Source organism: Callospermophilus lateralis, chromosome 6, assembly GCF_048772815.1.
Source record: "Callospermophilus lateralis isolate mCalLat2 chromosome 6, mCalLat2.hap1, whole genome shotgun sequence".
In the NCBI taxonomy this organism is placed as follows: Eukaryota; Metazoa; Chordata; class Mammalia; order Rodentia; family Sciuridae; genus Callospermophilus; species Callospermophilus lateralis.
In genome coordinates this window covers 78,107,640-78,121,068 of record NC_135310.1, presented here as the reverse complement: position 1 = coordinate 78,121,068, position 13,429 = coordinate 78,107,640, and the positions used below count along the sequence as shown (strand labels likewise).

The 13,429-nt window shown below is 38.9% G+C and overlaps 1 protein-coding gene across 27 annotated transcripts in view; it reads right to left on the bottom strand.

Moving 5' to 3' along the window:
* Snap91 (synaptosome associated protein 91) overlaps window positions 1–5,473 on the bottom strand; it is a 114,961-nt gene extending 109,488 nt beyond the window's left edge. For all 27 annotated transcript variants that reach the window (XM_076859951.2, XM_076859955.2, XM_076859962.2 and 24 more), the window contains exon 1: window positions 5,344–5,473. In XM_076859951.2, the coding sequence (XP_076716066.2) occupies window positions 5,344–5,473 (130 nt within the window). The remainder of the gene's footprint in view (window positions 1–5,343) is intronic.
* Window positions 5,474–13,429: the final 7,956 nt, after the last annotated feature.

The following is a 13,429-nucleotide window of genomic DNA, read 5'->3' as shown; positions in this document are numbered from 1 at the left end:
ACATCCTCCGTCCTTTTTCTGTTTTATTTTGAGACCAGATTTTTGCATCAAAATTACTGAAGCTGGTCTCAAATTTGCCATCCTCCTGCCTCAGCCTCCCGAGTCACTGGGATTACAGTTGCACCACTGGGCCCAGCCACCCTGTTTAACTATTTTTAAGTCATCTTTAAAGTGTGCTTCCTTTTATTACCTAGGACTCTTTGCTACTCTTTCACTTTCCCTTCTCCTACCAACCTCTGAATCTCACATGATTTCTTTTCTTCCCTCTTGCAATGCTGAGCATCATCGTCCAAGAATATCACAGAATCACACAGACTGGATTCCTTATGGATTTGTAATATAAATGGTAACCAGATTAAGTGAAGTATATTTTCCCCCTCTCTCTCTTTTAATCCAGAGACCAGGATGAGTGAGCATAAGAGTAAGATTTATTCAAGTGTGCATAGAAACAGAACACCTGCAGGGCAAGAGGAGAACCAACAGGGTTTTCTCTTCCATCTCTTCTTCTCCTTTTTAATACATTGTCCATTTTAAACCTGGCTTACATCTATTTGAGTACATAAAGGCTTTATAATTAATGAGGTGCATTTATACAACAGATCACTAATACTGCTTCTCTTGGTAATTTCACTTTTTTGTATTTTCCTTGTAAAATGTTATAACTGTTATTTGTTGCTTCTATCCTCACCTGAGTTAATTTGAGATAAGAAGCCATCACCTACAGGACAGATAGGATATAATGCTAATTTCAGTAAACAAAAGGGGTTACTATAGATGGTAGACATTAAAGAACAACACATTGCTTCCATCTCTCTTGACTGCCTAAAAAATAATATAGTCTGTTCTAAACCATCTCTATAATTAGTCTGGGTTTTCTGACGAAATCTAGAAGGAACAGAGTGTGTCCAGGTAGAAGAAAGTAAGAGGATGTGATTAGACAATATCAAACAGTTACATGAGAACAACTGAAATCAAAGTAAAATAGATTTACAGGAAGTTAGTGCACTTCTCATATTGAAAGTTATCCTAGTGTTCAGTAAGTTTTATACATTGTTTTACTTAATTTTATTTAATAAGCCTTACTTACTTTTTTGATCTTTCAGCACCCAAAAGCCCTATTATCCCCAATATAAACATATGGTATCTACTAAATTAGTTTGCAAATGTATTTCTGTGAATCAAAATATATTTTTCACGTACTAGGCAAGTTTATGTAAGGCAAATTAGTTTTAATGTTTAAGTTTTCATATTTTGCTATCAAAATTTCTTTTTTACAGATATTTTATGAATAAAATTGAAGTAGTAGGAACCCATATTGCCTTGAATCAAAAATGTTTGCATCTTTTTCATCTTCACCAGATACTCTTATAAGAAACATAATTTTATTTTTTCTTAATTTGGGAGGAAAAGAATCGTTGGTAAAATTCTAGAACCTGAAACATGAGATTTGGAACTCATATCCCACTTGATTTTTATGTGAGATAAATATATCATTTATGTATTAGGAAGCTTGATATGAGAAAAAATATGATTATTGATAACCAAATTGACTTTTTATTAGGTCTGATTTGATGTTAATAGTGATGTATAAGTTTGTATTTTTATGATTTTAAATAGGGTACTTTAACAATGTAACATATACAGGAATCAATTGCAAGCACTATTAAATGAAATGAATCTTATGCCAGGGTTGCCAACTTTCCAAATTTCCCTCTGCAGGTGTTACTTTGGGCTAATTCTGTTTGTTTGTTTAACCTTAGAACAGTACTTGGGTAGGTCCTGGATAGTCTAGTATCTTTTTACTTTATTATTTACTGGAACTATCCTTTAGATCATCAACCACAAACCAGAGCAGGAAAACCCACTGAGATGGAAAAGAGCTATAACCAAGAAGGTGAATATATGGTGAGACCTGGATGTTTAACGTGCTATCAAAGATGCACAACAAATTACAAGGAAAAAAAGTGAGACTGTACATATGGTCCCAGAAAAACTAATATCAAACTAATATTGGTTAGGTCTTTAGTTTTCCTGTGCAAAGGGCAACATTATTATAGCACTATAAAGTCTGGAATGAAGATTTTGTGTAATCCCAAAGTACCATAAATATATAATCTTTATGTAGATCACTAAAGTTTATCATTTAAATTTAATATATAACTGCTGACTATGGTGATGGTTTCATGAATCTTTTTTACCTTCAAAAAACATACTGTTACTGAAAAAAAGAGAAAAAATGTGAGACTATATAGAGTATATGTATGGAGTGTCATTTTATCTCTACCTCTTCATCATAAACAATTCTACCCCAAGATGTTCACCATTTCTTTGAACATATAAATCATATGCCATTTAAGCATCATTTTATAAATCACGTAATTTATCCCAGTAATTTTCTTGGACTTTCAACCTAAAGTGAAAAAGATTATCTTTTACACCAGTCCTTTAACTAATATTAAGTACACACTTCACAAAGATTCTGAGCCTAACAAATCAAATCACTTAAAAAAATTACAGAACCATTTCTGTATTCTTATAATCTCCCAATCCAAATGTATATACAAATCAAACTAAAATGTATATACAAATCAAACTAATAATAACATAAATTATTACTATTTACATCAAACCAAACTTAAAGGAAAGTCAACTTGGTGATCAAATTTTTCTTATATTAAACTTCTATCCCACATCAAATCCCCAAATTCTATTATTTTGTGCCATTTTCCTCCCAACCACTACTTAATATTTTCAAAACTAAAACACCAAGAACTACTTAAGAATGCGTCAGTAACTACAGACAAAATTTACTTATGCATTTACATGTTTTACATGTGTTCACATGTATGATTCACTTTTATAACTGGTATGTTACCTAAAACCTGTGCACAAATTACCGAGGTAGTCTACTGCTTTGTCAAGGAACTTCACAAGAAATTCTGAGCAAAGGTGTCCTCTTAAAATGCATACAGAACAACAATATGTACATATATTTAGGTTTCCCATATCATCCCTTTTGAGAATAGGATATATTAGTGGCATGATACCCATTCTTCCAAATTTCACCCACAGGATGGTTTTAAATGGAAGATGATTTACTTTATGATTTATTGGAAATGTGAAACATTAAAAAGAAAAAACGCCAACCAATAGTCTTTTAGTGCTTGTTTTTCCTTCATTTCTGTAAGTGACAGAATTAAAAATTTTCATGCACAGAGACTGTAATACATGTGTGGGTTGTGATGCTCAATTTTACAGAGTCATGCAAAGGGGATAGGTGTTCTGAAGATTAGACCAGTTAGGCTAATATGGTACCTTTTCTTCCTTCTCAATGGAGAATACTACTAAATAAACTAGAGATGGCAGTTAAATGCAGTAGCTAAAAGTCATAGAAGTTGATCACCCTAACTGGACTTAATCGGTGACAGACTGATAATGTAAAGCTCAGTGGTAGGCATATAGTAACTGCTCAATAAATGTTTAGCTAGTATGATTAATCATATTAATTATTCAATACCAATGCCTATTTCAGCCACTTTCTTTTAACATGGAATCTTCCTCCTATTTTCTATATCTTTGAAACTTCCCTTACTAATATGTGCTGAAGGTACTGGGAAAACATCCTATTTTCAAAAACTTTAACTTTTCCAGGCCTAACAGACAAATGTGACTACATTTTTTATTTTAAAAAGTCAGTCTTTATCTGAATAATGTCTTAATAAAATGCTCAAACCAGTGAATGTTGTCTGAAACGTACTAATCTATCATCTTTATGATAGATCAGTATCTTGCAAATCCATAACCTCTATTTTTTTATTATGAGAATTTTCTAGATGACATACACCAATAAGACATGAGTCATCCTTTCAGAGTTGGGGAAACTGATGGAAAAAATGGCTAAATGATTCAGCATGCTGCAACAAAATGAGCTGGTCATAAATTTATAATTCTCACTTCTGTAAGGTGCCCTGGCCCTGGTGGCCTCTCTCTTATCCTGTACTTCGTGTATAACATGTGATATTGTAATCAATAAGTTTTGTTAAACATTCTCTTAGGAAAGGAGTAATGGTGTTCTCCTTTCAGAACTGCTTCTAGAAAAAAAAAAATTCCAATACTATGAGACAACAGGTTCTATAGGCTGGACAAGTCTTACAATGTCCAGTTTTAAGTCTCCTCAAGCTTTGCTTCTGCAGATGAAAGGGCTAGAGTCAGTTCTAACACTGATGCCATTCTCTCAGCTGCAGGAGAGAAGCAGTGGGGGATGGTCTGAAGCAAAAGAAAACTAGCAAATGGGCAAAGGAAGCCAGATGGAGAAATGGGCATGCTATACCTGGGTGTCTTATGCCAACACTAATCTTTATCAACAAACATCTAATAGAACAGAAGATTCTAAGCAGGTCAAAAAGACTGAACAGAAACTGTAAAATACATTCTGATGTAGCCTTACTTAGGAGGAGCCTCACTACCAAAGTAGGTGAAATTGTTTTTTTTTTTTAAGTATCCCTATTTACCTTTCAATAACAAGAGACTTACAATGTTAATCAAATGAAACCTTTCATATATATATAGATACCAAATGAGAATAAAGCCTTTTTCCATTAAATAACTAATATGAAAAAAGTATGATGAATTAAGTGTTTTAATACAACATTGCACCATCTCCAATGCCAAGAAAGTACATCCATTTTGTGATCAAGGCATAATCATTCCACCTAGCATTTTCTGAGAAAGGGACAAAGAAGTGTGCCAGGATGTGTAAAATGAAATCACCATTATCTCTGAAGTGCCCTTTCCTCCTTCAATTGCTTGAATTTATTTCAGTTTGGTGTGGTGACCTCTCTCTCTCTCTCTCTCTCTCTCTCTCTCTCTCTCTCACACACACACACACACACACACACACACACAACCTCAATAGCAATATTGAAAAAGATCAAAAGATAGTACTACTGTAGAACTACCCAAAATATATTTAGGAAAAAACTAGAGGGTCAAGTTTGACCTTCCACGAATTCATTCCCCGCCCCCCCCCCCATTCTGACTGTGGAACCTCTGATTTCTCTTAACGTGGAAAAGGGAGGCTTGTGGAGAAAGAAAAGGGAGGTGAAAAGCATCTCTAACTTCCCCTCCAAGACCTTGGAGGTCAACAGGAGAACAGAGCTCAAAAGACAAGGTTTCAGGATTGACCCAAGGCGACATCCCCACAGCTGGAGATTTCCAGTTCAGGGGCAACCCGGCTGGGAGCCCCAAGGCTGCAGCATTCCCGACAGTTAAGCCAGGCCATGCAGCCGGCATCCCAGGCGCGTCTGCGGTGCGCATGTCCCACTTATATAAAGAGATGCTTACAGTCCAGGTGCTTTTTCTTGGGGCCCATCACTTCATGAGTGGTGGCTTTGCAGACGGCTCTCGCGACAGCAGAGCCTGTCACACTGTACTGAGCGGCGGCGATTCGATCTGTAAGCGTTTGGCCCGACATCTTCTCCAGCCGTGTCTACAGCCTCGTCTTCTGCAAGAAAGAAGGGGAGACAGTCCCGCTTTAACCTGCATTCCCTACTCTCCAAGCACCCAGGCCTTGCCTCCTCCTTCCGCACGGAGGCTCTCTCCTCCTCCGACCCCGCCCTGGCAGCACCTCTCCCGGCCAGCAACGCGCCAAGCCTGCTCATCCAACGCGGTACAGAGGGTGATAGCCTAGAGTAGAGCCCTTACGGAACCCCAGCATGGGCTCCAGTCCAGCATCGTGACACTGTTCCCAATCTCCCCACCCCCTAATGAAGCCCGCCTTACTCCTTTGGTGCCCCTCTCTCAACCAGCACTTTTCCTGCAACCTGATCCTCAGGTGCGGGACTAGCTCCGGTGTGCACTGGGGTTATTCCCTGGGCGCTGCGCCCACCGGGGGCCCCACATCCCACTCTCAGCTGCCGCATCGTTTCCTCTAAACAGTTTAAAGGCTTCGGAGAATGAATCAAATATCCAAGCCCTGGCCACCTCCCTCCTCCTCTTCAAGCTGCTGCAGCCATGGGCTCGTCCTCCCTCGGTCGCGGTGGAGATTATCCTAGCGTTGCGCCATGTTATGCCCTCGCCTCCCCTTCCTTCCTCGCCTCTGCCTCCAAAGCCCACGAGCCCCTTGGCCCGGGCCCCCTTCCCTCGCCCCGATATCCCGCCGCAGGGACCGCCGGGGGCTGTGCGGAGTCACCGGAGTGTCTGAGCACCTCATCCTTCTGGGTTTGGGAGCAGAGCTGGGCTGACAGCCCAGCCCCCCGCCTGCCCTCAAGCGCGCCGTAGAGCTGTCACCCGGCCGCTGCCCTTCGGTGCGCCCTAGGATTATCCGGTCCGGATCCCCGCGCCGCCCGGGTAAAGGGGAGGGGGTCGAGTTGGGGCCATAGGTACTCACCCCGCCCCTGGAGCGGCGCCGCCCGCCGCAGGATGAGCGGAGCCTGGGCCGCGGAGGAAAGCTGCTCGAGTGGGTGTGTGCGGCCGTGCGCGGACCCGGGGCCCCGGGGCGCGACGCCTCCTGCCCTGGCCTGGTTGCCGCCCTTAGCTCCTCGGTCCCTGCGCCCGCCGCCCGTAGCCCCAGGAACGAGTACCCGCCCGCCGCCGCCTCCTCCTCCGCCAGCGCCGCCGCGTCTCTCTAGAGCTCCGCGCTGTGTCCCCATCCCCGCCCCCACCTCAGCTGTGGTTCCTCCGACGAAGTCAGGTGACGGCGGCGGACAAACCCGCGCGAGCCCTCTGCGGAGTGCCTCGCGGCCCCCTCCCAGCTACTCACACACGCCGCCCCCCTGGGCCGCGAGCTTAAAGGCGAGGGGGGCAGCGCACAAGCATCTCCAGCAAGAGCTAGGAGTGAATGTGGGGAGGCAGGGAGCCCCACACCCAGTCAGCAAGTCACCCTCTCCGCTTGGCGCCCAACAACCCCTCCACGCGCTGGCTGCGCACCCGCAAGCACCCGGTGCCCCAGCTCCGCTCACACCTGCCGGGCCACTGCGGGATGCACCGTGAGCGGCGCCGGGCGTTGGCTTAGGGGAGCTATAGGTCTGCTCCGGTTCTGCTCTGTGAAGGCCAAGGCAAGGGCGTCGTCGCGCGCTGCCTGGCAGAGCCCAGCCCCTTCTCCCCCACACTCAGTCTCTGACACACCCGCCTGTCAAAGGCAGCGGAGGCCCAGATGGGCAGGGCGATTTTAAATGTCAGATTCTGCCTGACTGTCACGGCCCTTACCTGTGTGCCCTCTGCTCCTTGGTGCTCCTCTGCTCCTTAGTGCTCCTCGACTTGTCTCAGTTACAACTGGGAGCTGGGATAGGCAGGTAATACTAGCCACTTTAGCTTTAAACGGATACTGAGGTCTGTGGAAGGTCGAATAATTAAGGAAGTCATTAATAGAGTCCTAGGTTACATTCGACTGTGATCATGTGTATCCTTAAAAAGTAATTTCTGCCAATACAGGGTTTGAACATCTTGTGTCATTTTGATGTTGAGTGTGCATATTTGTATCTTACTTGTGAATTTCCCAACAATGGTTTGGACTCAGTTAATAACTTCGTGTATTTGACATTTTAAAAGGTCGTCATATTAATAATTTTTTTTAATTCTCACAATAGAATTAAGTTCAGAACTTGATATGTTAATTTTCCCAACATTTTCCCCAGCTACAAGTAACCTCTGTTCGGCCTCATGGATGTATATGTCTACTTACAACTACCAAGAGTTTGTTGTTTAGGCCTCGATTTCACCGAGCGCAGTTTTCAGTATCCAGTCATGACTTCATAACTGCTGGGACTAATTCAAGCACTAATTAGAAGCTTCATGACTAAAGAAAGACAGTCCAAGACCACCACTGTCAGATTTCCAATACTAGTTTCACTATATGACCCAGCAATACCATACTAGGTATTTACCCAAGGGAAATAAAAACACATTTCCATTCAAATATTTTTATTCAAATTTTGTAGCAACTCATACAATGGGCTCCTGCTGGAGGAAAACCAAATGTTAAAGTACTGGTAAGTGGGTTTTAAAAATGTAGTATTACACACAATGGAATTACTTAGAAGGAGCCCAATCCAAAAACACTATATACTGTTTTGATGTGTCTGTATGACATTCTTGAAAAGGCAAAACTATAGAGAAAACATATCAGGTATCAGGATTGAGAGAGGGGTTGATTGCAAAGGGGCAGAGGGGCATTGTTTGAAGTGATGGAAATGTTTTATGTCATGACTGTGATGGAACACAACTGCATATATTTCTCAAGACTCATCAATTTATATACATAAAATTGTGGAGCTTTATTTTATGTAATTTACACCTCAATATAGCTAATGAAAAGAGCTGCCAATATTAATATGAAAGTAAACTTCACAATAAAAAATATTAATAGAGATAGGCACTTTTCATAATGATAAAAATTCATCAACAGTATGTAGCAACTTTGCATGTTTATGTATCTAGGAACAGAGCTTTGAAATAGGACAATGGTAAAATGAAAGAATTAAAAGGAGAAACACACTTATACCTGAAGATTTCAGCTCTTTTCTCTAGTTGAGAGGACAGAAACCCAGTAAGGTAAGATGACTTGAAATAGCCTCCATTAACCAATTTAACTTAATCACATTTATAAAATACTATACCTAGCAACAGTGGAACACACATTTCATTCAATTGCACATAGAACATTCACCAGGATAGATTATATTCTAAGCCATAAAGCTAAACTCAGTATATTTAGAATAATTACAATCACACAAATCATTAATGGAGATCTGGAGATCTCTAAATAGTTGGCAACTGAACAACACATTCTAAATAAACTGTGGATATAATTTTCTCATAAGGAAAATTAAAAAATACTTTGAACTAAAGAATAATGAAAATGCACAAATTTTTGGAATACAGATAAAACAGTGACTAGAGAAAAATTTATAGCATTAAATTGCTTAGATTAGAAAGAACTAAAAACAGTTTAAGTTTCAACCATAAGAAACTAGAAAAAAATTAAATTCAACATAAACAAAAAGAATGAGATCATGAAGATAAGTGAAAATCAATGAAAGTGAAGAAAGTCAAATAATCAATAAAATCAATGAAACCAAAGGCCATTTATTTTTGAAAAGATCAATAAAAGTCAATAATCCTTCTAGTGAGACTGATTTAAAAAGGAAAGAAATGACACAAAATTTTAATGGTAGGAACAAAAGGGAAATAGATGTTGTAAACATTATAAGGATAAGAGAATGTTATGAACAATGTATGTTAGGCGATTAATGTAAAATTTTTAAAAATTATGTAACATAGTGGTTCTCCAACAGTTCATAGTGAAATTGTATCACATCTTACTATTAATAGGTTTTGAGCAAGTAACATGTTTCCAATAATAATTAAAATAATACAATCTGTGAATGATTTACTTTTCAAAAATAAATTGAAATAGCTTCAAGGTCAATCCTACAACTGTATGAAATACCATATAGTCCATGGAAATATGTGGAGCCATAGGATAGAAATGCTATGCATATGTCATGTGCCATGAATGTGAGAGTATCACCACACAATGTTCTGTCATGGGTGTTAGCAGAAAAATGAAAATCCCTCAACTATAGAATTATTATATACAAATTAAATTATGTCAAGGGTGGTGCCAACATTTGAAATGTATGTTGTTTGGGAAGATCTTATGGAGCTTTGAAAAATAGTAGAATATTTCTAGTGACAAAGATTAAGAGATGCCAGGATTTTATAGGCATGAATCTAGAGTTACAATTATAAATACTAAGTTGAAATAAAATTAATTAAATGAAAGAAATACATTGAGGTGAAGAAAAATCATTCCTTGTCAACATATTCTTTTTGAAGGCACATAATAAATGCTATTCAATAAATCTTAAGCAAGAATAAGAATTGACATTTGATGTTTTCAAAAATTGATAGATTTTCTGATCTCTCTCAGTGGTCAGAAAAGAGGTTACCTACAAAGAAACCCCCAATTTTTATAAAAATATATATTCACCATTTTCTGAGCAAATGCATATGTATGCCATTATACCGATTTTTCTGTCTCTGATTTTGTTCAAATGTTTTCTTCTGAGTACCCAATTCAATACAGAAAACCCAAATCAATAATAATTACACATGAACCAATCATTTATATCAACACATGAGGACAAATGTCTTCAAATTCTTTGTTTCAGTTTATTTATAAGAAACAACAGGTGTATGGGAAATAGAAATAAAGCTGAGAGAAATCTGATCACCTCAGACAACAACCTTCAGTGGAGCTGGACAGTTCCTATCCTACTCCCAAAACTACATTTTTGTAAAGCAAAAGTAAAGTATGATTTTATTCAGGGGTGCTTTTCTGTCCAAGTAGAAAAAAATATGAGGTCCAAAATAATCATATTGAATTATATTCATTCCCCTTCATACAAATAAGACATCTCTAACCAAAATCAAAAACAATGTTTTTGAGCATGATGGCACACTCCTGTAATTCCAGTAACTCAGGAGGCTAAACCAGGAGTATTACAAATTCAAGGCCATCCTCACAACTCAGTGAGGCCCTAAGCAACTTGGTGAGACACTGCCTCAAAATTTAAAAAGTTGGGCTGGGGATGTGGCTCAAGCGGTAGCGCGCTCGCCTGGCATGCGTGCGGCCGGATTTCGATCCTCAGCACCACTCAGCACCACGTACAAAGAAAGATGTTGTGTCAGCCGATAACTAAAAAATAAATATTAAAAAAATTCTCTCTCTCTCTCTCTCACTCTCTCTTTAACAAAACAACAACAACAACAACAAAAAATTTAAAAGTTAAAAAAAAAAAAAAAAGCTGGGGGGATGGGGATGTGGCTCAGTGGTTAAGCACCCCTGAGCTCAATCCTTGGTACAAAAAAAAAAAGCTGTTGGCAACAAAAAGCAAAATTTGATGTGTTGAATGCACTTGGCACTTGTATAAAGAGGAAATGATTGCTTCTCTTTTATAAGGAGAAAAATGAGAACAGAAAATGGATGAACATTTTAGTGTGGCAAGAAAAATTGTAGGCTGCATAAAATCTCAGTATTCAATTCGAACAATGAAATCATCCTTTGGAAGTATAACACTTCATCCATGAAACTATTCAAGTTATTTAAGAATCAAAGTTAATGAAGTATATATATTCCAAGCCAGGGCAAACATGTTTCTTAAGTCTTGTTCTGCCTAAAACACAGGTTATCAATGAACTCACTATGACAACTGGCATATTCAAAGGAATATGTGCATTTTATATGCATTATAGTGTGAAAACAGTTCAAATATAGTATTTTTATTTTGTTTCCTTGTTTTAACTCTTGTGTGACTGTGCAGTATCTATTGTTGTATAACAAACTTTGTGGCTTAAAACAATAATTTTTTTTTTTTTTTTTTTTTTTTTTTTTTTTTTTTTTTTACTTCTCTCACTAATCTGTGAGCTAACAGGATTCTGTTGGGTAGTTCTCCTTTAAAATGTTTTATGTGGTAACAATCAGGTGACAGCTGGGGTTATAGTCATCAGAGGCTGGGCTGTGCAAAATGGTTTATTCACTCCCACATCTAACAGTTGAAATTGGCCATTGCCTGGAAGCTCAGCTGGGGTTTAAGGGGGAGCACCTCCACTTGTGGTTGAGCTATGCATAGTGAAGTGATCCAGGGGAGTTCCATTTCTTACATGGTGGTTGGCTTCCATGAGGAAATGTCCCAAGGTGGAAGGTTTTGATAACCTAGGTGGAAACTAAGTTTCTTTTGGTCTAACCACCAAGCATTGGTCTGATGTAGTTGATTGTTCAAAAGCTCAAGCAGAGCACATATACAGGCATGCAAATAGTCATTGGAGACATTTAGAGAGCTGTTTTATTTTGTGTTCTTCCTATTTTAAAGAGATGATTGCAGCTGGTTACAGTGGCTCATGCCTGTAATCTCAGAGGCTTGGGAGGCTGAGACAGTAGGATCTCAAGTTCAAAGCCAGCCTCAGCAAAAGCGAGGCACTAAGCAATTCAGTGAGACCTTGTCTCTAAATAAAATACAAAATAGGGCTAGGGATGTGGCTCAGTGGCTGAATGCCTCTGAGTTCAATCCCTGGTACTTAAATAAATAAAGAAATAAACAAATAAAAAATAAAGATGATTGCAAGAGAATTCCTGGAATGAGTTTTTCTTTATTATTAATCATTTTTCTTTATCATTAGTCAGAATGTCTGAAAAAGGAGATTTCCCAGGTTTATTTATTTATTTCTTCCCCTGGTCCTAAGGATTGAATGTGGTATCTCAGGCATGCTAGGCTAGCACTCTACCACTGAGCTACTCCCCAAGTCAGTTCCTAAGTAAACTTTAACTCAAGAATATGTGAGAACTGAAGCAGGCTGTCTCATTTCAAGTGTGCATCTCTTGATGTTTTTCTCTCATTATTTTGCTTTTTCTTCCATTTTCTGTTGTTTGATTTACATTCTGGGTTGCTTAGGGAGTGACTGACTCCACTGGATACTTCATTGCATAGGTATTACAGAAGACAAAGTCTTTTGTCTTTGTATAGCTCCAGCATACAGTAGTGGGGGTGGGAGAAGTGCATACTCCTTCAAAGGAGTATGCATACATAGATTACTGGCGAACTCAAAAAGTCTTCCTGCAAGAGACAAGTGTATGTGTGTGCCTATGCACATAACACGCATCTCTTATACATCAACCATTTGGCTTTCCAGTAAAGAGAATATTAAAGAGAAATGGAAACCCTAGGCTATTTGATGTTCTGTATAACTCGATGAGAATGAACAGCTGTGTTACTGTTTGAACTAACTGGTTGGGACAAGTAAGGCCTCACTCCTTCTAGTAACAGTATTGAATTCCTTTTCTACTTGCCTCCAGTGCTTTCCTTTGTCCTATGCTTCAGACATTCAGGAGTCATGCCTAAGACAGAGCACTGTTGTGGGAGCTTACCAAATTAGCAGGCTCTAAGTTTACAGCTTATTCACATACTTCAGCCACTCTCATGGCAGAATTTCCAAATTAACTTCCCCTGAAGTATAATGAAATAAAATATATAATTTTCTCTCTTTTAAAATATTAGTTTGGAGAACTAAGTTTTCAGCTGAGGATCACATTTTCCCTTAGGAAAATAGATTAAAATAGTGCTGAGTGCCAATGATTGCACACAGAGAAACAAGTCAGTTGATTTTTGTGTTTCTTTTCGTTTATGACTCAACAAATAGATATCTTAATCTTAAAATTTTGTCTTTTCAAGATAAAACAATTCATTCTGTTATCATTGTAGTGATTTTAAATATATTCATAAAAAGAACAAAATTCAAGAAATGTTCTAGCATTATCATGTCTGCACGTGGATTAAGTCTGTATCAGCTGCTTCTAGATGGGCCTTAACAGAGATGTGCATTTGGTTTAATGACACCTGTGCTGATGTTAATGGTTCATCTCTTATATCTG